The sequence below is a fragment of the Lipotes vexillifer genome, unplaced genomic scaffold (genome assembly GCF_000442215.2).
Source record: "Lipotes vexillifer unplaced genomic scaffold, Lipotes_vexillifer_v1.1 scaffold382, whole genome shotgun sequence".
Lineage (NCBI taxonomy): Eukaryota > Metazoa > Chordata > Mammalia > Artiodactyla > Lipotidae > Lipotes > Lipotes vexillifer.
The window spans coordinates 7,504,981-7,529,175 of NW_006780611.1; the positions used below are offsets into that span (position 1 = coordinate 7,504,981).

Sequence of the window (24,195 nt, forward strand, 5' to 3'; positions counted from 1 at the left end):
TGCCAGCTGTTAGCTAAGACCTCCCTGAGCCTTGGAGATCATCCTCTCTCCCTTAAAAGACTGCCCTGGCAGTTAAAAGCCTGAAAAGCCTCCAGCAGAGAAAAGCACCCAATTCGAGTTAGCTCCCTTCCTCCCTAAAAGGGCTCATTCCATAGGATATTATAATTGTATTAAAAGAAGGGACCTTTGGGGCTTCCCTGGTGGCGCAGTGGTTGAGAGTCCGCCTGCTGATGCAGGGGACACGGGTTCGTGCCCCGGTCTGGGAAGATCCCACATGCCGCGGAGCGGCTGGGCCCGTGAGCCATGGCCGCTGAGCCTGTGTGTCCGGAGCCTGTGCTCCGCAATGGGAGAGGCCACAACAGTGAGAGGCCTGTGTACCGGGGGGGGGAAAAAAGGGACCTTTTAATCCATCTCATTTTACACATGAAGAAACTAAGGTACAGAAGAGAAGAAGTAACTCAATCAGGGTCACACTCAGATCAGCAGACTCCAGATCTGACTTCTAATCCTGTTCAAAGACCACAGAGACTGGACTTTTTGAAAGATCACATTTCCTACATTCATCTTCACACTTTTACTAATCTCTGAGCTGTGGTAAAGCCAGTTACCATACAATGCATCATATATCTTAGAAAGGGGACAATTTCTTCATTATTATGACAAAACAACTTACTAGTAAGTTAAACTGTTACATCGCAAAAAGTCTAAACTATGGTTCCAAGACCATTTCTCCAAGACCCCAAAAGCAAATGTATAAGGTATACATGCAAAATCATGCCAAGTTTTCCTTTCAATCTCACCGAAAAGCATGCTTATGAAGTGGATACAGACTCTCTGATCCTGAGCCACCAGCTGCATGACCAGGGAGGCATGCCTCATGAGAGCATCTCGGAAGCCGGACAGCACGTGCTTCTTGCGCACCAACTGGGAGCAGATGAAGAAAAATATTCAATAGCAACCAAGTCTCAGCCATTCTGAACGCAAACAAGTGTAATTTCCAAATATAATTACAAGATAATACTGGTAGAATCATCTAAACTATGGAGTATGAAAAAGGGCATCATTTACACACAGGAATCCATGTGTTCAAACAAAGGATTATACAAGAGTGAAGGTTCCTAATAAAGAATATTTACATAGCACTTTACTGTTCACAAATCACTCATTTGTCGACTAGCTCATTTAAGCCTAATGAGCTGGTAAAGCAAGTAAAAACAGATATTATTATCGCCATTTTGGAGATGAGAAAACTGAGGCTCAGACACCTTCCCAAGGACTCAAATCTAAGTATCCAACCAGGTGTTGTCCAAGGTCAGGGCTCTTTCCACAGTCTGTGAGAGTGATACTGGGGACCATTCATGAGCCTCACTGAGGTAGGTAAAGAAAAATGCATTCTTCCTTTCAATGTAGATATAAATCTTCACACTCAATTCACCTCCCTATACAGGGAAATGGGTAGCAGCTGTGCAAAGTACTCAAGACAATAGCAAAACTTAGGTCAAAAAAGGGGTGTGCACCGAGGATAGAACTGGAACATGGGTACAACTGACTACATCACCCCTTCGACTGGTGAAAACTGAAGCTAAGAAAAGTGTGTTCAATAAAAGGTAGAAAAGTTGCATCTCTTACTGCCTCTAAACTGTGCAATTCTCCTGTTCTCCTTCACCAGTTCCTCCCACATAATGCATTAAGCTAGTTATCTAAATGAGTTACTCAAAAAATTTCCATGACGTCCCTTCACCTGACAGATTAAATCCAAGCTCCTTAGCTTGGACTCAAACTCAAAGGAAGTGATCTCAACCCTGGCTCTCCAATCTCACCTCCCTCAACTGCCCTTCAAACACATTCTGATTACCTCCCCAAACTCATCCTTGCTAATCCTTGCCTCCTGGAAAAAGCTCCCCCATTTCCTCTAGCCCAAATCTCACCCATCTTCTCAAGCGTAATTCAAATGCTTCCTCAAGAACCTTTCCTAATTTCACTCCTTAACCCACACAGCACTTGACCACAAATACGTCCACCTTCTAAATTCCCAGGAATGCGTTCTCTTATTTTCTTCCCTACCTCATTGTCTTATTCATCTCTGTCTCTCACTGTCCCACAATGGCAGCCTCAGAACTCTAGCCTCAGTGATATTGCAGATGTTACCAGCTAGCCCAGCGGTTCCCAGAGTATAGTCTTCGGATCCCTGAAGGTGCCCAAAACACTTTCAGGGGATCCACAAGATCAAAATTATTTCTGTATAATAGTAAGATGCTATTTGCCTTTTCCACTTATTCTCTTACAAGTGTACAGTATTTTTCAAAGGGGGCATGTCACAACAGATAAAATGCAGAAATATATGAGAACCCAGCTGTCCTCTATTAAGCCAGACATTAAAAAGATTTGCAAGAATGTAAAACAAAGACATTCCTTGCACTCTTTTTTGTTTTGAAAATAGTTTTTATTTTTTAAATCATTTATGCCACAGAATTGTACACTAAAAGAGTAAATTGTATGTTTTCAATACCTATATTTTGCCAAAATAAAAAGAATTATATTAATATGCAATGGACTATTATTTTTATAAATTTATTTATTTTTGGCTGTGTTGGGTCTTCATTACGGTGCACGGGCTTCTCATTGCGGTAGCTTCTCTTGTTGTGGAGCACGGGCTCTAGGCATGCGGGCTTCAGTAGTTGTGACACGCGGGCTCACTAGTTGTGGCGCACAGGCTTAGTTACTTCACAGCATGTGGGATCTTCCCGGACCAGGGATCGAACCCGTGTTCCCTGCATTGGCAGGTGGATTCTCAACTACTGCACCACCAGGGAAGCCCTACTATTATTTTTAAATGAATACTTTAAACTTTTGTTATTTTTAATACAGTAAATAAACAAAAAATCTTTGGGGGGTCCTCAACACTTTTAAAAAGTGTAAAGCCAGACTTCCCTGATGGCACAATGGTTGAGAATCTGCCTGCCAATGCAGGGGACACAGGTTCAATCCCTGGTCAGGGAAGATCCCACATGCCGCGTAGCAACTTAGCCGGTGCGCCACAACGGCTGAGCCTGCGCTCTAGAGCCCGCAAGCCACAACTACCGAGCCTACATGCCACAACTACTGAGCCCGCGTGCCTAGAGCCCATGCTCCCAACAAGAGAAGCCACTGCAATGAGAAGCCCGTGCACTGCGACGAAGAGTAGCCCCCGCTGGCCGCAACTAGAGGAAGCCCGGTAGCAACGAAGACCCAACACAGCCAAAAATAAATAAATAAATAGGTTTTTTTTAAGTGTAAAGTCAGCCCTAGAGCAAAAATTTGAGAACCGCTGATCTAGCTCACCCCCACCCACCCACGGCAACAATTCCAGCCCTGTGACTCTGAGAGAACAGTCATCTCCCAAACTCTTCTTGGAGGTCTCCACGGACAAAAAAACTCACTGCGAAGGTGGGTAGGCATTGAAGGAACAGGCAGCCCACGCTTCAGCCAGCTCTGCCTCTCAGAAAGCTCTTCCCCTCACCCCACTCCTGCTGGGCCGTAACTTCCACTCCTGCCGCCACGTAGCCCAAGGAGCCCCCTCCTCCCATAAGCCCCCAGGGTGCGTGCGCCTTGCCCTCAGGCTGAGCGGGGACTCAAGTGGGAGGGAGCCTGAGCGAAGGCTAAACCCTGGAGAAGTGGTGAGAGGGTCAGCAAAGGGCAGGGCAGCTGAGAGAAGGGCTTACGGGAAGGTGGGAACGCGTGCCAGTGAGTCTAGGCTGGGGGCCCTGGGAGCCCCGGGTTTAGCGCGGACAGGGTAGGCCCACTTGAGGCGCAGAGCCAGGGTCTGGGCCTCCTTTGGAAAGGGGATGCTGAGCGGTCTGCGGGGTAGGCCGCCGTGGCTGGTAAGAGGGTGGGCCTGTTTAGGGGCTAGATTTAACGAGGCGGGTGGGCCCGGCTTAGTTTCGGGGAAGGTGCGTCCAGTTGAAGGGAGCTGCTCCCGCCCGGTTGGTGAGGGAAATGCCAGTTCGCACCGATACGCTAGGCTCCGGCAGCAGCTCCAGCGCGCAGGCCAGGCAGAAGCGTGGGGGCACGGGCAGCAGCCAGCGCGGGTCGTGCCGGTAATGGGCCCTCTCGAAGAGCAGTGCCGCCTCTTCGTCCCTCCCGGGCCCGGGAAGGCCTGCTGCTGGCTCCCTCACAGCCATCTCTCCGCTTGCGTTCTACCACGGTAGCACCTTTTCCCGCGTAGTTCATGCGCAAGCGCACTTGGCAGAGCTCGACGCGGGCGCGTAGGGAGAAGGGTAATGCGCCTGCGCGAACCGAATGCCATTCAGTCTCAGGAGAGCAGCGGCCCCTGTGGGCGCGTGACGCGCCTCAGGAGTCGGAAGAGTGTACCTGTAAGCCCTAAGGTGTTTGCTCTTGGAGCCTGCAGGAATTCGTCTTTACCACGCCGAAGGTTGAAAAGCATTTATAAAGACTCTGTTATTAGCCTTGAAAAAGTAAGAAAAGTAAACAATCTATTTGTGGTATTTAAAAAGTAAACGATCTCAGGGATTCTTATCGAAAAGCTATCAGCTCTATTATTTTAAATTTACGTGGCACCTTTCAAACAATCTAAGGTGACACCTTTCTTTCAGAGATTCTAAGATGGTCCCCTTAAAATATCGTCTCACAGAGGGCTGCACAGTACTTGGGATTTTGTGAGCGCAGAAGGTATACTGAAGAAGAAAAAATAGTTTGTTGTTAAGTGTATTAACAAAACCCGTCAATCTACAAGGATTTAATTAGTACCAAAGTGCCCAGCAACCGGTTAGTGTTAAAGGAGATAAGTTCAAGAGATGTTTTCTACATTCAGAAGCAGTGTGATGGAGGAGAAAAAGTGCTTTCCATGGCAAAATAATTTGGAAAACAATGGTTTATTTTTAATGTATTATGAACTGATTCTTGAGAAAAGTAGATTTAACATGGAAAAATCCTTGTTAAAATGCTAAGTGTACAAAAGATGCAGAATTATATACATAAGTATGTAAAATAAATAAGCAAACATTTATTCAACACCATTAAATTATATTATAGCAGTAATATATGTTCAGTGAAGAAAATAGAAGAAAAAATAATATTTTGATATATTTTCTTCTAGTCTTTTTCTATACCTTTTTACAACAGCAACATACAAAGGTGTGTAAACTTTTCTCAGAAAAAATATATCATGTACATCTTCCATATAATTAAACATTATTCTATGTTTATTTTCTTAATGTCAACAAATTATGTATTCTTTTAGACAAAACTTGGAGCCAGGAGCTCTGCTAGGATCTAGAGGATTCAAAAGTGAGCAAGAGACAGTCCCTGTCTTCAAGGAACTAGAACTAGTCAAGGAGAAAGAGAAGCAAATTATTACAAATGGGTACATTTGTATTAGATATCTATTGCTGCGTAACAATCCATGTAATGGATTGAATGGTGACCCTCAAAACGACACCTCCATGTCTGCTGTGGACTGAATTGTGTCCCCCAGATTCAGATGTTGAAGTCCCAACCCCTAATGTGACTGTATTTGGAGATAGGGCCTTTAAGGGGGTAATTAAGTTTAAATGATGTCATAAGGGCTACACCCTAATCCAATAGGATTGGAGGCCTTATAAAAAGACATTGAGGAAAGGCTGTGTGAGGACATAGTGAAAAGGTGACCATCTCTAAGCCAGGAAGAGAGCTCTCACCAGAAACCAAATTAGCCAAAACCTTGATCTTGAACTTCTAGCCTATAGAACTGTGAGAAAAGAAACTTCTGTTGTTTAAGCCACCCATGCTGTATTATTTTGTTATAGCAGCTGGAGCAAACTAATGTAATATCCAAAATCCCCACAACCTGTAAATTACCTTTTTTCCAAAGGATCTTTACAGTTGTAATTAAGGATCTTGAAATAAAGATATCATCCCGAGTATCCAGTGGGCCCTAAATCCAATGATAACTGTCTTGAGAAGAGACACACAGAGTAAAGGAGGAGGCACTGTAACCATGGAGGCAGAGATTGGAGTGTTGGTGCCACAAGCCAACAAATGCCTGCAGCCACCTGAAGCTGGAAGAGACAAGGAACGGATTGCCCTCTAGAGCCTTTGGTAGCAGTGTAGCCCTGCTGACATCTTGATTTCATTCAGACTTCTGGCCTCCAGAACAGAGAGAATAAATTTCAGTTGTTTTAAGCCACCAAGTTTGTGGTAATTTGTTACGGTAGCCATAGAAAACTAACACACCCCAATATTTAGCAGCTTAAAACAACAAACATTTATTATCTCATAGTTTCTGTGGATCAGGAGTCCAGGCATGGCTTAGCAATGTGTCCCTGGCTCAAAGTCTCTTATGAGGTTGTACTCATCTCAAGGCTCACTAGGGCCAAAGGATCTGCTTCCAAGTTCACTCAAATGATTGGTGGCAGGATTCATTTCCTCAAAGGCTGCTGGACTGAGGGCCTCACTTTCTTGAGGGCTGTTATCCAATGGCCGCCTCAGTTCCTTGCCACATGTGCCTTTCCATAAGGCAGTGCACAAAATGGAAGACAGTTTCCCTCAGGGAACAAGCAAGAGAATTGAGAGAAGGTACCCAAGATGGAAGCTACAGCCTTTGTAACCTGTTCTCAGAAGTGACATTCCATCATTTCTGCTATATCCTATTCGTTGGAAGTGCGTCACTGGATCCAATCCACACTCGAGGAGAGGAGAATACACAGGGCATGAATACCAGAAGGTAGGGAGCATTGGGAGACTTCTTAGAGCCTGCCAACCCCAGTATAAGTGCCGTAGTAGTGGTAGGCAACACATAGGAAGAAAAACATCAAAACATTAACTGGGTGATGGGATTATGGATTGTTTTTCCCTTTTTTGAATTTTCTAAACTCTCTTTAATGAGCATGTATGGGTTTGACATTGAATTTAAAAATAGGAAAGCTAAATGAAAGGGAATAAAGGAAGGGAGAAAGGAAAGAAGTCGGGGAGGAGAAAGGAGAGACGAGGAGAAAACCTGAATTGAATTTTCTGAATTAATATTTGAGTTCTGTGAATCTGCTTCAACCTGCTGAAGCTGTCTACAGAAGAATCACAGGACATAATGCGTTTTAGCTAAGAAGTCTCAGACTTGATGGAAAAAAACAATTAGCTCCAGGATGTCCTGGAGGGTGAGGTGAGGGAAAACAACAAGGAATTAGGGCTGCCAGTGCTTGAGAATTGAAGAGGTGGAAATGGTTTTTCCGTGAAATCTGTTCACAGGCAGCAGAATCCCAGCAGGGCAGATACTCAGTGATCAGCTCCCTTCCTTGTGACTGAAAGGACCTGAATAATAGTGTCCGGTGCAGAGCACCACCCCTCCCACAAGCAGCTGAGGCTATTTGAGCATCCGACCTCTATCAGAATTAGCTTGGAATAAGACAGGACTGAACTATGATAGAAACTTCAGTAAACCCTCCTCTGAGGAACTGGAGAGGGGAGGTATTAGGAGATGGCATTGGGCTGACCCACATTCCCTGAACCTTCAAAACCATAGAGTAGAAATAGCTTCTATCCCACCCACAAAGTATCCCAGACCCCAAAAGGGGGGCGCTCATAAAACGCGTACCAAAGAAATCAGAACCCCACAGGGCCCAAATAACCAATTTTATTAGAGGTTATTTTATCATCCCCTTTGGGAGTAAGCAGACCACTCTCCTGCCTTCTCTGATGTGTTTTGAGGATTCTGAACCCACAGCCTACTTCCTAAAGCCATGCTGGAGCAGGAAACCCCTCAAATGCTTCATAAGACCAAACTTTTGGGGGGCTGGTGGATTCCTTGGGGCCCCATGTGGGTTCTCAATTTCCTCAAATTCTTCTGTTTTGGGAAGAGCAACCCCAGCACCGCAGTGACCTGGTGGCTGAAGGTCCCTCTTCAAAGAAGCGTGGTTTCTGATGCTGTCCTCCCTTGCATGTGGGTCACCCACTTCGGGAAGCAGGATAGGATCAGGATCCCTCACACTCAGGTTGGGGGCTAAGTGCTGGAGCTTGGCCAGGTGTGGGGACCAGGAAATCCTCTTCAAAAAGCTCATGCTCAGCCTTGCTGCAGCAGAGTGCAGACTCCTTTTGGAGCTGAAGGTGTCTGTGGAACAGGAGGAAGGCTGCTGCCCAGCCCCTCTGCCTTCCTCCGGCTCCAGGCTTCCTCTTCTCCTCTGTGTGGGCTGCTGACATTTGAATCTGGGGGGCTCCTGAGATGCGTGCTCCTTCCTCCAGTGGTCTGCCCCAGAGTATGAGATCCTCGCTCTGCCAGGAGCCCTCTCTGCCATCTGGGAGATCCCTGGCCTGACCATTTTCCTGCTCCCGCTGTTCTCACTGGAGGGTTCTTGGACCCTTTCTTGGCCACACCAGCTACTAGATTCTGCTGCAAGCCTGGGGTTCCTGGGAGCAGTGAGCTTGGCCCTAGGAGGAGCCTCTTTCTGGACATCCTGTAGTTCTCTGAGGCCCCCTGGTGGTCTGACTCTCTTAGGCTTTTCAGAATGGACCCATTGGCTCTGCCTGGTGTGGTCTACGCTTCTCCAGAGCTCTGGCCTGCGTAGGAGGTTTTGAGCTTTTCCTTTCTTGGGGCCGAACGCTCTGGGACCTCTCTGGGGACTTAAGGCCTGGCCTGGGGCCCTGGGCCCCACAATGCCTTTCCTGCTGCCCCTGCAGCTCACAGGCCTTGTGTAACCCAGGGAGCCTCATCCCCTCAGGGGGCAGTGGGCATGGTGCTAAGAAGTTAAAGTGCAAGTAGGATTCTAGGATCTGCTGGGGGAGGCCCCACTTCAGGTGTGCAATCTTCCACTGCATAAGGGACTCCAGGAGCAGTAGCTGGCTCTTCTTGAGGACTGGCCACTTTGGCAGGATGGTGAGGGCAGTGGGAAAATCCACCAGAGCTGTGGCAGCTTGGGGGACTTGACCACATGAGACAGAGGGACAGGCAGAGGGCAGGCCCAGGGCAGCAGCCAAAGACTGTGGGTTCCAGAGCTGTCAAGTCAGGCCAGAGGTCTTCGCTGGAACCACTCCTTTGTCCCTTTGTCGGCTTTTCTGGAGTTTAGGTTGGGCCTGCCAGGAGGCTGGAATGACACTGTGCCTCCTGGCAGTGGCCGTGCTCTGGCTGGCCAAATGCTCTCCCTCCCCACTGGCAAGCAGGAAGAGTTCATTCTGGTGGGGGAGAGCCTTCATCTCAAGGCAGGGAGCAGAGGCCACAGCCTGTTCCTGGTCCATGGCCCCATATCCAGAGCCAGTGAGGGCTGGGGGCCCCTCACCCTCAGAACAGTCAACTCGGAGATTGCCTTTAGCAGCAACTTTTCCTCTGACTTGGCCCTTGTTTCTTCCCCTTAGTACTCGAAGCCTTCCAGCATCCTCAGCTCTGCACTTTCTCTGGCTCCCTACATCCTGGATTTCTGCAGCGTCCTCATCTTCACCCTTATTCTGGCTTCCTTGCCCTTGTATCTGGATCTCTCCATCGATTTCACTTCTTAACTCTCCCTGATAATCTCCCCCAGGAGCCTGGGTCTCTTTATCATCATCACCTGTGGTCCCTCTCAGGTTTCTCTTCTCTTGGATTTGAAATTCTGCACCATTCTCAGCTCCAATCTGTTCCTGGTTCTTCCACTCTGATGTACAGACATTTCCATTAATCTTACTTTTTAACAGTCTTTGCTTCCCTCCCCTAAGTCTCTGGATCCTTCTACCATCCTCTCTTCCAAACTCTCTCTGGCTTTTCTTCTCCAGTGTTGGATTTTCTGCATCGGTCATTCCTCTAGTCTGCTCCCAGCTCCTTCTCCCTGGTGAGTGGCTCTCTCCAATTTCACCATCTAACTGTCCCTCATTCTGTCTCTCCGGTCTCTGGGTCTCTGTACCATCCTCACCTCCAGCTTCTCTCTGGGGTCTCTTCTCTGGTGCCTGAATTTCTGTTTCATTCTCACCTCCCATCTGCTCCTGGTTCTTCTCATCTGACAAATGAGTCTTTCCATCAGTGTCACCTCTTAACTGACTCTGGTTTTCTTCCCTAGGTGCACAGGTCTCTGTACCATTCCCAGCTCCAGACTCTCTCTGTTTTCTCTTCTCTGGAGCTGGAATTTCTGCACCATTCTCACCTCCTATCTGCTCCTCTTTCTTCCATTCTGCTGAATGAGTTTCTACATCAATTTTACTTGCTAATTCTCCCCAATTCTCTGCCTCAGATGCCTGGGCATTTGTACCATCCTTGCCTCTAATGTGTTCCTGATTTTTCCACTTTGGTATGAGAATCCTTCCATTAATTTCACTGTTTAACTGATGCTGGTTTTCTTCCCCAAGTTCCTGAGTCTCTTTACCATGTTCACCTTTAACGCCTTTCAGGTTTCTCTTCCCTGTTGCCTGGATGTCTGTACTATTCTCATCAACAAACTGCTCCTGATTCCTCCTTCCTGGTAGATGAGTCTCTACATGAGTTACACCTCTTAATTGTCTCTGGTTCTCTGCCTCGGGTGCCAGGATATTTGCACCATCTTCATCTCCGTTCTTTCTCTGGTCTCTCCTCTCCAGTGCCTGAATTTCTGCTCTATGTTCACCTCCAATCTGGTCCTGATTCCCCCAACATGGTATCTTGAATTCTCTGCCAATTTCACTTGCTACTGGTTTCTGGTCTCCCCAGAATCGTGCCTGGATCACCACCCAATCCTCCTCTCTTATCTCCCTGAGGTTCTTCCTTCTAGATATCTGGCTTTCCCCAGAATCCTCACCTGTTTTCAGGCCTTGATTTCCCCACCCCACTTGAAGTTCATGTCTTAGTTGTTTCTGGATCTCTACCCTAAATACTTGGACCTTCCCAGCTTTCTCACTTCCGTTTTGATCCTGCATCTCCCACCCTGGTGTCTGGATCTCTGTAACATTCTCACTTTGAACGCATTCCTGTTTTCCCCACCCCAGGGCTTGGGTCTCTAGGCCATCCTCTTTTTTCACTTCCCCCAAGTTCTCCCTCCCAGATATCTGAATTTGCACAGCATTCTCACCTCCAACCTGGCCCTTTATTCTCCTCTCTTCTGCCTGAATTTCTATACTAGTATCACCTTTAATCTGGTCTTGTTTTCCCCACCCTGGCAGCTGGGTCTCCCCACCATTCTCAGTTCCAGGCTGGCCCTGCTTCCTCAACCCTTGGGCCTGGGTCTCTCCTTCATCCTCTCCTCTGGCTTCTTTCTTATTCTTCTCAAAAGACTGGGTCTCTATAGCATCCTTATTCCTATTCCTATCCTGGGTCTCCCACATTGGCGTTTGGGTCTCTGCATCAGTTTTACATCTTAACTGTTCCTGTTTCTCTCCTCTGCGTGCCTGGGTTTCAGGAAGATTCTCATCTCCAGCATCCCTCTGATTTCTCTTCCGTAGTTTCTGACTTTCAGCGCTATTCTCAACTCTCACCTGGTCTTGATTCTCCCACCATGGTGTCAAGATCTCTCCAACAGCTTTACTTATTATTAGTCTCTGTCTCCCCGACTCCAGGACCTTAGGCTCTGCTTTGTCCTCCATCCCAAAGTTTATTGGGAGTTGCCTTCCAGATGCCTGAATTTCCCAAGCACCCTCTCCTCTTCTCTCTCTCTGGTTCACCCACCATGGAGCCTGGGTCTCTCTACTATCCTCTCTGCCTAGTGTCCGGTTTTCCCTCCCTGGTACCCAGGCCTCTCGTGGGCAGTGCCAGGACTTCCAGATGGGCATTCCCACTTGTTGGTTGGAAGGAACAGGTAGGAACTCTCTGGAACAGAACTGCAACCTCTGGGCTGATGGGAGGTTTGGGCGAGAGGCCATGGACATGGGGTGGCATCTCATGCCGACAATATGCTCCAGTGGTACCGGTTCTTCTGGGGAGTGGACCAACAGCTGCTCCATCCTTTGGCACATGTCCAGGGCAGGGGGCAGTGGCTTGCAAATCAGGTGAGTCTGGTCATCACTATGACACCAGGGTACCTGCCACGCTTCCCAAAAACTGTCCTGAGCTAGCATACAGGTGCTTGAAAAGGAGGTGGTGCAAAAGATGTGTTCCAAAGGTGTGTAGGCATCCCAAGGTAAACCTTGACCTGGGTGCTGACAAGAAAGCAGATATTGGGTCCATGAATCCTGGTGGCTCCTCCAGTATTCCCCTCTCTTATTTTGGGCCCATTGTTGGGCATCCAGGCCCCTGAACTTGCCAGGACTGAAGGAGAATTCAGGGGTCAGCCCGAAACAAGTGTCATGTCTCATGGAGGGCACTGCCCACTTCTGCAGTGGCACCTGTAGGTGAGAACAGAGAAGCAAAATTTTGCATTCACATTATCTCATCTAATCCTCAGATCAGGATTGTAATCCCCATTATCCAGATGAGGATGCTGGGGCTCAGGAATGGGGAGTCAGTTCTCTTAGGGAAAACAGTGTTCATTCAAGAAAGAAAGATAAAGAATTTACTCCAGGCCAGGCACTGTTCTAGGTGCTGGCGGTACCAGCATGAACAAGACAGACAAAGTCTTTGTTGGGAGCTGTCTTTTAGACATGGAAGACACAATAACTAAGTATACAACATAATGTTAGGTGCTGAAAAGTGTTTTGTTGGTTGGTTGGTTGGTTTGTTTGTTTTTCTGGCCACGCTGCATGGCATGAGGGATCTTAGTTCCCAGACCAGGGATCAAACCCGTGCCCCCTGCAGCGGAAGCGTGGAGTCTTAGTCACTGGACTGCCAGGGAAGTCTCCTTGAAAAGTGTTCTAATGGAAATAAAAGGAGAGTGGGAATGGGGTTAGCTCCTTTAGACATATTGGTCAGAGAAGGCCTCTCAGAGGAGGTGACATTTGAATGGAGACCTGAATGAAGCAAGGGACAAACCAAGTGACATCTGAGGAAAGAGCATTGTAGGCAGAGGAGACATTAGTGCAAAGGCCCTGAGGATAGAACTGGGTCATTTGTATAAGAACAGCTAGGAGGCCTGTGTGGCCAGAATGGAATGAGTGAGTGATGAAGAGAGCGCTAGGAGATGAGGTCAGAGAGGAATGCAGGGCAGATTATTCTGAGCCTTGGAGTTGTGGTTAGGAGTTGGACTTTATTCTGAGTTTGACTGGAAGTGTATCCATCAGAGCCATTGCAGAGTCTTGAGTGGCAAAGTCCTGTGATCTGTTTTTTTTAAAGTTGGTTCTTGCTCATAAGCATAATGTTAGGCTTAAGCCAGGTGCAAAAAAGTACTTACTGTATGATTCCATACAGGCAAAACTAGTCTATGCTATTAGAAATCAGCACAGTTGTGTCTGCAAGCTTCTGGGCTCCTGGTAGTGGTCTGTTTCTTTTTTTAAAAAAACTTTTTCTTTTTTTTTTAATTTTAATTTTTATTTATTTATTTTTGGCTGTGTTGGGTCTTTGTTGCTGTGCGCACGCTTTCTCTAGTTGCGGCGAGCGGGGGCTACTCTTCATTGCAGTGGCTTCCCTTGCTGTGGAGCAGAGGATCTAGGCACGCGGGCTTCAGTAGTTGTGGCACGTGGGCTCAGTAGTTGTGGCTCACGGGCTCTAGAGCACAGGCTCAGTAGTTGTGGCACACAGGCTTAGTTGCTCCGCGGCATGTGGGATCTTCCTGGACCAGAGCTCAAACCCATGTCCCCTGCCTTGGCAGGCAGATTCTTAACCACTGCGCCACCAGGAAAGTCCAATGGTCTGTTTCTTAATCAAGTGCTGCACCTGGATGTGTTCAGTTTGCAAAAATTCATTGAGCTATACACTTATAATCTGTATATGTATATTCCCTTGGATTAACATTTTTTAATATAAATTTATTTATTTTTGGCTGTGTTGGGTCTTCGTTGCTGCACGCAGGCTTTCTCTAGTTGCATCGAGTGGGGGCTACTCTCTGTTGCAGTGCATGGGCTTCTCATTGTTGTGGCTTGTGTTGTTGTGGAGCACAGGCTCTAGGCACGCAGGCTTCAGTGGTTGCAGCACGCGGGCTCAGTAGTTGTGGCTCGCGGGCTCTAGAGTGCAGCCTCAGTAGTTGTGGTGCATAGGTTTAGTTGCTCCACGGCATGTGGGATCTTCCCAGACCAGGGCTCGAACCCGTGTCCCCTGCATTGGCAGGCGGATTCTTAACCACTGCACCACCAGGGAAGTCTGGGTTAACATTTTTAAAAAGAGAAAGAAGTTCATTCTGTTGGCTGCGTGGAGCACTGACGATTGTTGGGTGAGAGAGAAAGCAGGAACCAGGCAGAAGGCAGTACCTACAGTCCAGGTGAGCCCTGAGGATGGCTTTGCCCAGGAGGGTGAAGTGAAGTTTTAAGAAGTGATCAGATTCGGGGCTTCCCTGGTGGCGCAGTGGTTGAGAATCTGCCTGCTAATGCAGGGGACACGGGTTCGAGCCCTGGTCTGGGAGGATCCCACATGCCGCCGAGCAGCTGGGCCCATGAGCCACAACTACTGAGCCTGCGCGTCTGGAGCCTGTGCTCCACAACAAGAGAGGCCGCGATAGTGAGAGGCCCGCGCACCGCAATGAAGAGTGGCCCCCGCTTGACACAACTAGAGAGAGCTCTCGCACAGAAACGAAGACCCAACACAGCCAAAGTAAATAAATAAATTAAAAAAAAAAAAAAAAAAGGAAGAAGAAGTGATCAGATTCGAGAGATGGGTTGCAAGTACAGCCCATACGACTTGCAGGTGGATTGATCCTGAGGAGTGAGGGAGAGAGAAGTCCAGGGTGACCGCTGGGTTTGGGGCAAGATAATGCTCTTCCTGACCAGTCTGAGTTCATCTCTGATACACAGGGCATAGAACAGGGTCCTTGTAACAAATGACTGAGACAATCATGGTGTTGAGGGAAGGAGGTGTGTGGGATCCCCTCACCTTGATGACCTTCCTCATGCTGGAGTGGGTCCTGGTGATCTGGTGCCAGTAGTTCTGGACCTGCCAGTTCAGAAAGAGGCAGAGGACAAGCAGGTTGCCGCAGCACCGAGGGTCCCTGCAGCAGTGATTCTCGGAGAGCAGGCCCCGCACTGGCTCCCACTCAGGGCCCTGGAATGGCCCCACCACAGCACAGGCGCCCAGGAGGGGCAGCAACGTGACACAGCTTAGGTCAGGCAGGTGGTGTTCAGGAGTTGTAGGGCAGGACTGGTATGGCTGACCCAGCCACTTCGGGGCGGGGTAGACCCTGCCTCATATCACCCCCATTGCTAAGGCCACCTCACAAAGGCTCCTGATGCTGCAGCCTCAGCTCCAGCTGCTGTACCTGGCACCAGGGCTGGATAACATGCCCTCAGTACAGGTGAGGGCAACATCAGGGAACTGCCCAAAAGGAATTAAGAGGAAGAAGAACTTGTTTTAAACATCCTGACCTCTGGGATGGAGAGATTAAGTTCCCCCGTGTATGATGGAGGGATGGAAACTGCAGTCTGCTTGATTTCTTTCTTCCTATTTGATACTTTCATCCATTTGTCCATCAGGCTATCCAATATCAAACATTTAATGAACACTGTATTGAATGTGTGTTCTTGTTTAACCACCCAACATATCCTGATTTTTTGTTAGGGGGTTACTTTCCCATCTCAAGATCACTGTTTGTAGGAGTATAAATGCTACCCTGGAGACTTTCACCCAAAGGTTATATTCAAAATATTGAATTACAGAGCAGGCAGGGTCATCAGCCAATCAGAATGGGCCACACCTTAACCCTTTAATACCTGGGTTGTAAGTGGCCCCTGGGGTCCCAGTAGAAGGGCATCACCTATTTACCAACCAGTTGGGAAGTATTTCTCTATTTTAAGAACCCAGGGACTTCCCTGGTGGCATAGTGGTTAAGAATCTGCCTGCCAGTGCAGTGGACACAGGTTTGAGCCCTGGTCTTGGAAGATCCACATGCCACAGAGCAAATAAGCCTGCGAGCTACAACTACTGAGCCCACATGCCACAACTACTGAAGCCCGCGTACCTAGAGCCCGTGCTCCGCAACAAGAGAAACCACCGCAGGGAGCAGCATGCCCACTGCAATGAACAGTAGCCCCCACTCACCACAACAAGAGAAAGCCCACGCGCAGCAACAAAGACCCAGTGCAGCCAAAAATAAATAAATAAATTTAAAAAAAGAGAACTCAATATACCACACAATGTATCTTGGTTAAATGTTACGCTGGCTTATACCTGATACTCTTTCACAGGCCCAGGACAGCCAAGGAGTGGAGGTGTGACCTAAGTATGGCCAATTGGGCCCTCTCTTCCAGGGCTCTAACTATCAAGGTAGGGATAGGAAGCTGGTAAAAAAAAAAAAAAGAAAAGCAGCCCATGGCAGCTAGAAACTGGCCCAGCTCTATCAGTTAGGGCTGATGTTGCTAGGAGCTGGCCTGACACTCATAGCTGAGCCTTGGTGTTCTCCTGTTGAACATAAAATACTTCATAGACTGTCAGCATCAGACGAAACCACTCTAACTGTGATAATCAAGACAAAAACAAGACCACTCCTTAGTCATGTCTGAACACAGACAAAAGCATGAACATTGTCAAAACCACAAAGATAACCAAACTTCTCACTATCCTAGCTAATATCTATTTTGTTACCAATTATAGCTTTAGCCTCACTTCCTTCCTTCCACCTTGTAGATAAGATTTATTAGGATGCCCAATCATAGAATTACTCACACTTTCTAATAGTGTCTAATCCAGAGCAAACCCCATTTCCTTGAACCTTCCCGAAATCATTTGACACAAGGTCAAATCCTATAGTAAATCAAAACACCCTCTTACTGAGAAGTGCCACAGTTCCCCATGGTATGTGTTCTCCCTTGTTGCAATGAGTAATAACACTGTAGAGGTGTGTGCCTGGTGGTCTTTAGCTAAATTTAGGACACTGGCATAAGATTTTATGTCTGGTCCTGCTCGCACAACCAGCTCCCCTTGAGCCTCCAGGCTCCACTGCAGAGCCTTTCCCCAGATTCCTTTTTGCTTGCTTGCCACCAAAGATCCCTAAGTAAAAGAAGAACCTCCTTTGGATCAGGCACAGTGCCAAAAGATAGATATCCAAAGTGTCCAAGGCATCTACCAGCCCTGCTCTCATAAAGCTCTCAGTACGTTTGGAAAGGCAAACACTGAATAAAGACAGAGTTGACGAAGGCTACAAAGGGCAAGTACAGGGGGCTTGTGGGTGCATCCAGCAGGGGTAATTACCTGGTCTGGATGATCAGGGAGGCTTCACTGAAGAGGTGATGAATACTAAGCAGAACAGTGGAGCACATCACATCACTCCCAACAGAGGGTGATGGATGGGCTTGGGGAGATTGGGGTGAGCTCAGGGTAGAAAAAGAAGGTGGGTGGGGCTGTAACATGCGGATGAGGAGTGGGGTACTGGTGGGGAGAGGCCTAGTAAGCCATGGCAAGGATTTAGCATTTTAAGCACAGAACTGTGGTAAAAGACAAATTTCTAAGACAAATTGATTCTGAGCCTATGTTAACATTTATCAACTAACTAGCAAGTGAAATAGCAAGATACAAGAGGGTGGGCTAGTTCTGTGAGAACATGGAAACTGAGTTATTATATAGTTGGGAAACAATTAATTAGGTAGAGTATACAGTCTCATTACTCATGGTCATAAAAACATCAAGCCCCTATCAGTCATTACTAGGAGATCTGGGATATAATGGTCCAAGATGCCAGGTAGGCCAAATAACAACCAGACATTATTATAAAGGATATCAAAAAAGCAAATGATAATGACACATCTATGACTGTAAACTGGAATAATAAGGTTTCATTCTCCCACAGTGGTAGCGATAGGTCCAATTAATATGGAAATATGGGGCTTCCCTGGTGGCACAGTGGTTGAGAGTCCCCCTGCTTATGCAGGGGACGCAGGTTCGTGCCCCGGTCCGGGAAGGTCCCACATGCAGCAGAGCAGCTGGGCCCGTGGGCCATGGCTGCTGGGCTTGCGCGTCTGGAGCCTGTGCTCCGCAACGGGAGAGGCCCCAACAGTGAGAGGCCCGCGTACTGCAAAAAAAAAAAAAAATGGTAATATGAAACAGGAGCTGAGAAAGATGAGGAGCAGGGTCCAAATCACAGGTTCTACTCTTTTTTTTTAATATCTATTTATTTATTTATGTATTTGGCTGTGCCAGGTCTTAGTTGTGGCACGCAGGATCTTCGTTGTGGCATGCAGGACTGTAGTTGCAGCTTAGTTGCTGCACGCGGAATGTGGGATCTTTTCTTAGTTGCGGCATGCGAACTCTTAGTTGCAGCAGGTGGGATCTAGTTCCCTGACTAGGGTTCGAACACGGGCCCCCTGAATTGCGAGTGTGGAGTCTTAGCCACTGGACGACCAGGGAAGTCCCCACAGGTTCTACTCTTAAACAGGAGCCATCAGTGGGAATTTCTTAATTTGGAGACCAAATTTATTTTTTGACAAGTCATAGATATGCATGGATGAAGTCTGATGGGGGGATTTTTCACGTAATAAATGTTCAGTCCTGGAGCCACTTCAAACCCATCTGGCTGGGTTTTCAAGCATAGCAACCAGATGTGGTGGAAGTAAACCAAGCTGATAGCCAAAAATCCCAGGGTCCAGTTCTGGCTCTGCCACTGCCTCATTCTGTGACTGTGGACAAGGAGCTTCCCCTCTCTGGGCCTCAGTATCTGTAAAATCAAGGGGTTGCACTGCGTGATTCCTAAGGGTCCTGCTACGTCTCTACTTCTAGGTTTCCAAAGGAAATAACTGGAATTGGCCCACTACGGTCTAGTTTTGGCTAGATCCAAATGGTCCCAAGAGGGAATTCCCAGGCAGTCAAGTGCTTAGGACTCTGCGGTTTCACTGCCAAGGCAATCCCTGGTTGGGGAACCAAGATCCTGCAAGCTGAGCGGCATGGCCAAAACAACAACAGCAACAACAACAAAATGGTCCCAAGATATGCCTGGCATCATGCGAAGAGAGATGAGTAAGGGCCATAAGAATCCAGGAGGACCTCTTGGAGGTGGTGAGGCATGAGTGTAGCCTTAAAAAATGGAGATTTGGAGCAGCATAGGGAAAAAAGCTAAGCCAGAAGAAATTGGGTGTCCTAGACATTTCCAAACTCAACCTGAGAAACTCAACCCCCATCCTCAAACCTGCTGTTCTTCTTGAATTCCCTACTCAATGGATTCCATTTCTGGTGGACTCCACCCCCACCAGAAAATTTAACAAAGGCATCTTAATATGAAGGAGAACATTTAGGATTACCTATCATTATCTCCATACCATTCCTTTACCAGTGTAGAGTAAAAAAGATGATTTTAAAAGCACAAAAATATGCTAAAAGATAAACTAGCAATGGAATGACGACACCCTTGAAAATCTTTGCTTTGGTGTGTTATTTTTTGAATGTTTAACTCACTGTTTCGGCCAATAATTTATGGTACAATAACAGTAAAAACAGCAAAATACGGTGCCTCGCCCCAAACTGGCGTCATTCCCCGCTGGTGCCTTTAGGGGGCGTGACCCGCCCGCCGCGTGGTGACGCCACTTCCGCTTCCTGCCGCACGCTGCCATTTCCACTTCTACCCTGCGACCTGCTTCAGGGGTGCACGGTGCAGGTCTGACGTCGCCTGTCCTCCTTGAAGAGTGACGGTACCACAGAACCGGAGCCATGGTGAGTGCGTGCTCGTGGCTGAAGGGCTGGGAAGTGGGAGACGGGGTTCCGTTCTCTCACTAGCTTGTCGGGGGCTTAGAACGTGCGCCGTCTCGTCCGCCTGGCCCGGGCGGCCGCGTAGCGCCAAGCACTGTCTTCTCTCCCGGCCCGAGGTTAGAAGTCTAGGGGACTCGGTCTCAGGTGCTGTGCTGGGGCTTCTTTCCGCAGTTTGTGCTCCTGGCCGAAAGCCTCCGGTAAGCAGAAGGGGCATGGCCCAACTTAGGAGAAAGAGACAAACCCACGTAGGAGAGTGTTGAAAGCTGGATGGATTGGGAAACTTGGCTCCATCGGTTTTCTTTTTCTTTTGGGGGGATCACTAGAGTATGGGGTGGAACCCTGGATTTGGAGCAGCCCTCCCCTACCCCGCTTTCCCCATTGCTGATGTTCAGGAGAGGGAGCTCTCCATGGGTCTGCGCGCCTAGTGCCTGCCGCGAGTTACATGGGCCAGGGATTAAAGTGGCCTTTGGTGTTTGGGGGCTGTGGGGAACGTGGAGTGAACCCCAGCCTGGAATGCAGGAAAGACTCTTCCTGCGAGGCGGTAGCCTCTGAAATCTGAAGCGCTGGTAGCACCACGTGCGGCTCCTCTAAAACTCTTGGTGGTCTCCAACTTTTTAGTCAGATCTTGTGGCCTGGTAGCTAGTTGTGGCTGGCACTTAGTAAGGAGGGAAGAGTTTACAAAACACTGATTTCCGTAATGAGGTTTAATCCTTTTAACGGATTTTGGATCCCAGCGGGTATCTCCCTTACTGCCCGCCCCGCCCCCGTTTTGAAGCTAGTACGTGGCTGAGACTAGAATTTAAAGCTTCTAAACCAGTGCTCATCTTTCGCAGTGCCGTGAGAAGTTTTGGAATCTGTTGATCTCAGTTTAAATGCATTTAGTAGACCTAACGCTTGGTATGGAGAGAGTGAGCATGCACTATTTGTTGTTAAATCAAAACCTTGCAGGTTTCGGCTGTCTGGTGTATGGGGAAATCAAACGCATCAAGCTACGGGTTACAGTTGCCTAGCAGTAAGATTTCATTCATTCATTCATTCAATTAGCCCTTGGAAAAATTAAAAAGTGAATAAATACACACTAAGCAAATTTCATTTGCTGTTTATAAGGTGGTTTGTTTTAAAGTTGAGTGGAATTTTTGTTGTTTCTGTTGACTTTTATTAAACCAATAAAGTGACTCTTCTTTGATCGTGTTGGATCTCCTGAAGTCTCCCCTTTTGTGCATTTTATGTTTATTAAGAGTTGAGAATCCTAATTTCCAGAGATGGGCTATTGGAAACTGCAATAAAAATATCTGGCATTTTAAAAAGTATATTTATGAGGAGTGATAGGAATAAAAGTGTTGCTGGAACCTTTATTGTTTAAGAGGAGGGTGACATTATTGAGCATTAGATTTTGACAGACATGAGTTGTGATTTCTCAGATAGCCACCAAAAGAATACAGATAAATAACTCCAAACCACTAGAGGGGAAAATAGTGGGGAGAAAAAACTCAAAGGAAGGAAAGAGAGAAAAGGAAACCGAACAGGTGGGACAAATAGAAGGCACAAAAGAAGGGAGATTTGGACCCAATATATCAGTACTTAACTAAATATAGGAAGGGACTAAGTGCTTCAGTTAAAAGACAGGTTGAAGTAAAAAGAACGGGGAAAAAAATCAGTAAAGATAGTGGCTAAAAAATAAGGTACAAGTAAAATGAAAATGACATAATTACAAGAAGAAATAGACAAATATGCAATTATATACCATTTAATTGATCGTGAGGCCAAAACATAAGTGTGGAAATAGAAGATTTGAACAGCACTATGAATGAACTTGACCTAGTGGTCGTAGTGAAACCAGTGAATACTTTACCCATCAATTATAGAAGACACTTCTCAAGCAGAGAACATTTATGAAAATTGGCCACCTCCTGGGTCATAAAGCAAGTTAAACAAATCTGAAAAGATGATAATAATATAGACCATGGTCTCCCAACCAAAATACAAATGACTTAGAAATCAGAAACAAAGTGTTTGGAAAGAAGGTATAAAGAACTCGTGGGTCAAATGGAAAATATATAAGGGAAATTTGAAAACACCTGAAAAATAATGAAAATACCAAATATTGAGAGTATGTAGGATACAAATGAAGTCCTGGAACCCAAAATGCTTGGTGAGGGAGAAATAACATGAAAAGTCCCTTCTGGTGAGATTAATCAAGAAAATAAACAAAAAGTTATAAATAAGGAGTAACAAACTTTTAGGAGCTATAATTTGCAAACATTGAAAAGAAAGGATATTATGAACAATGTGATATCTATAAATGTATAAATTTAGATGAAATGAACAAATACCTGAAAAAATAGAATCAAAACCAATTCAAGTAGAAATAGGACGGCTGAATAATAAGAAAGAAACTAAGTTAATATACCGTATGTTAATTATTACTCAATAAGAAAAACTGAACTTTTTTGACATGAAAAAACTTTACACCTACTTTAAAAAATAGCTTTATTGAGATAATTTGCATACCATAAAGTTACACTCTAAAAGTGTATAACTCAATGGTGATCATTTTGTAATGTATAGAAATATCAAATGACGGTGTTGTGTTTTGCACCTGGAACTAACACAATATTGTGGTCAATTATACATTAATTTTAAAAAACAAAACCAAAACAAGGTGGTAGTAGAAAAAAAGTGTATAACTCAGTGGGTTTTCTTATATTTACAGAATTGTGCAACCATCATAAGAAAATATTAAAATTGGTTTTATCTCGGGAGTGTAAAAGTGGTTTAACATTAGAAAAACTTTAAAAATAAAGGAGAAAGGTCTAATTCATCCAACTCAGTACAAAACACATGACAGAATTCAACATCAATTTATTTATAACAGAAGAAATTCTTAGTATACTACGGAATAGAGTGAATTTTCTTAAGCTGAAATATCTTAAGAGTAAGTCTAAAAGATATTAAAACTTTTGGAGAAATTACAAAGCTTTATTTAAAAGCACTAAAGGTAGATATATATGTTTGAATGGGTTGACAGATTCTGTATCCTAAAGGTGTCTTATCCTAATTGGGATTACTTCAAATCTACAAATCAGTCCCAGCAGGCTTTTTTTGTACACCTTGAAAAAGCTGATTCTAGAATGTATGAAGAGAGCAAATAATTAGAGGTCCCCTCCGGCCCTTGCCTAATTCGTCACCACCCTGGGACCATGACAAATTCACCCTGTGCGATGTGTTGGTATTAGGGAACAGGCATCTTGACGCCACTTCCCCTGACGTCACTTCCTGCTCCTCTGGGGGTGGGTCATTTCTTTGTCCTTGCGGCATCAGGCAGGAGACCGCCGAGGCGGACTCGGTGGTGAGTGTTCCCACTGGGCTATCACCCATGGGTCACCACCTAGAACCGCGGTGCCGCTGCAGCACCGCGGCACCGCACACATGTATAATCTGCAGCCTCCAAACCCTGGGTTAGACGGCACCGCTGCGGACGAACTGCTCAGTGCTCAGGAATGGTAACGTGGGCTGCACCCGGGTTATGTCTATAATAAAATATATATTTGTAAAAAGAGTCACAGGGAAAACAAATGAGAAATTAATAAAAATGGTTAAAGTTGAGAGGTGAAGATGGGGTAGAAGGAATGGAATAGGCCAGGCACCACCCAATTTGTTCCCTACGTGTGTTATTTTGAAACGGATCCATTGAGGTAGCATTTTTTTTTTTTTTGCGGTACGCGGGCTTCTCACTGCTGTGGCCTCTCCGGTTGCGGAGCACAGGCTCCGGATGCGCAGGCTCAGCGGCCATGGCTTACCGGCCCAGCCGCTCCGCAGCATGTGGGATCCTCCCCACCAGGGCAGGAACCCGTGTCCTCTGCGTCGGCAGGCGGACTCTCAACCACTACGCCACCAGGAAAACCCGAGGTAGCATTTTATCCATAGGTATTACAGTATGTCACTATAAAATAAGGATTTTCAACAACTGCAATGCCACTACAATACCCCCAGATTTAATAATTCCTTAATATCAAATATCTAGTATTAGAATCAAAGGCTGGGACTTCCCTGGTGATCCAGTGGTTAAGACTCCACAGCTTCCACTGCAGGGGGCGTGGGTTCGATCCCTGGTCGGGGAACTAAGATCCCGAATGCCCTGCGGTGTGGCCAAGAAAAAGGAATCAAAGGCTGGATCAGATTTTTTCTTAGCTCTCTGCCCATGCCCCCCCACCCCAAGACAGCTTGATCACAGATGTTTTGTTAAGAGGGGCAGTGGTCACATGGTATTTTTTGTGATGTTGGTAGCTATTAAAATCAATGTCTGGATCCATTAATTTGGATTAAATTAGTATGGGTTGCAAAACGGTGCTATTTAATTGTATCATTCTTTCTTTATTAGGTGAAATACAGGAGAAACTTATCCTCTGCTATTTGGTTACCTAGTAACACAGTCTGTATAGGAAAGGCAGGATAAATGCTCTACAGTTTACCTTTACCAGTTTTCAAAACACTGACTTTGGAACCATGTAGATGTTTTATATATTTTTAAGAATTTAAGAAAAAAGCAAACTAGGGCTTCCCTGGTGGCGCAGTGGTTGAGAGTCTGCCTGCCGATGCAGGGGACACGG

At 46.4% G+C, this 24,195-nt stretch overlaps 5 protein-coding genes across 5 annotated transcripts in view; 1 reads left to right on the top strand and 4 right to left on the bottom strand.

The window, feature by feature from the left end:
* The window catches only part of MEI1 (meiotic double-stranded break formation protein 1), a 66,801-nt gene extending 62,635 nt beyond the window's left edge, over positions 1 to 4,166 (bottom strand). The window contains exons 1-2 of the mRNA XM_007453963.1: positions 3,990 to 4,166; positions 801 to 924 (exon numbers count right to left, since the gene is read on the bottom strand). Of these exons, the coding sequence (XP_007454025.1) occupies positions 801 to 924; positions 3,990 to 4,160 (295 nt within the window). The 5' untranslated portion in view covers positions 4,161 to 4,166. The remainder of the gene's footprint in view (positions 1 to 800; positions 925 to 3,989) is intronic.
* Positions 4,167 to 8,466: 4,300 nt separating this feature from the next.
* LOC103088992 (uncharacterized) lies at positions 8,467 to 9,156 on the bottom strand. Its single transcript, XM_082930987.1, is given in 1 exon segment — positions 8,467 to 9,156. A coding segment is annotated over 1 exon segment (690 nt).
* Position 9,157: 1 nt separating this feature from the next.
* Positions 9,158 to 11,481, bottom strand: LOC103089262 (high mobility group nucleosome-binding domain-containing protein 5-like). Its single transcript, XM_007454097.1, has 2 exons — positions 9,621 to 11,481; positions 9,158 to 9,189 (listed from the first exon to the last, which is right to left on the bottom strand). The coding sequence occupies exons 1-2, from the start codon at positions 11,479 to 11,481 to the stop codon at positions 9,158 to 9,160; spliced, it is 1,893 nt and encodes a 630-aa protein (XP_007454159.1).
* Positions 11,482 to 11,597: 116 nt separating this feature from the next.
* Positions 11,598 to 15,196, bottom strand: CUNH22orf46 (chromosome unknown C22orf46 homolog). Its single transcript, XM_007454098.1, has 4 exons — positions 15,174 to 15,196; positions 14,792 to 15,014; positions 11,674 to 12,219; positions 11,598 to 11,618 (listed from the first exon to the last, which is right to left on the bottom strand). The coding sequence occupies exons 1-4, from the start codon at positions 15,194 to 15,196 to the stop codon at positions 11,598 to 11,600; spliced, it is 813 nt and encodes a 270-aa protein (XP_007454160.1).
* The window catches only part of SNU13 (small nuclear ribonucleoprotein 13), a 12,063-nt gene continuing 3,062 nt past the window's right edge, over positions 15,195 to 24,195 (top strand). The window contains exon 1 of the mRNA XM_007454099.1: positions 15,195 to 15,209. Coding sequence (XP_007454161.1) covers positions 15,195 to 15,209 — 15 coding nt within the window. The remainder of the gene's footprint in view (positions 15,210 to 24,195) is intronic.

Bases quoted from the DNA above. Each gene is read 5' to 3' on its own strand.
- LOC103089262 (XM_007454097.1), bottom strand. From the start codon at position 11,481: ATGGAGGACAAAGCAGAGCCTAAGGTCCTGGAGTCGGGGAGACAGAGA. The intron at 9,190-9,620 runs GTAAGATTAATG...GCCATGGACCAG, and splicing joins GAAGCAAAGACTGTTAAAAA to GAACAGGCTGTGGCCTCTGC.
- CUNH22orf46 (XM_007454098.1), bottom strand. From the start codon at position 15,196: ATGTTATCCAGCCCTGGTGCCAG. The intron at 12,220-14,791 runs GTGAGGGGATCC...TCTCACCTACAG, and splicing joins GCATGAGGAAGGTCATCAAG to GTGCCACTGCAGAAGTGGGC. The intron at 11,619-11,673 runs GTGGGAATGCCC...CCTGGGTACCAG, and splicing joins CTGTTCCTTCCAACCAACAA to GGAGGGAAAACCGGACACTA.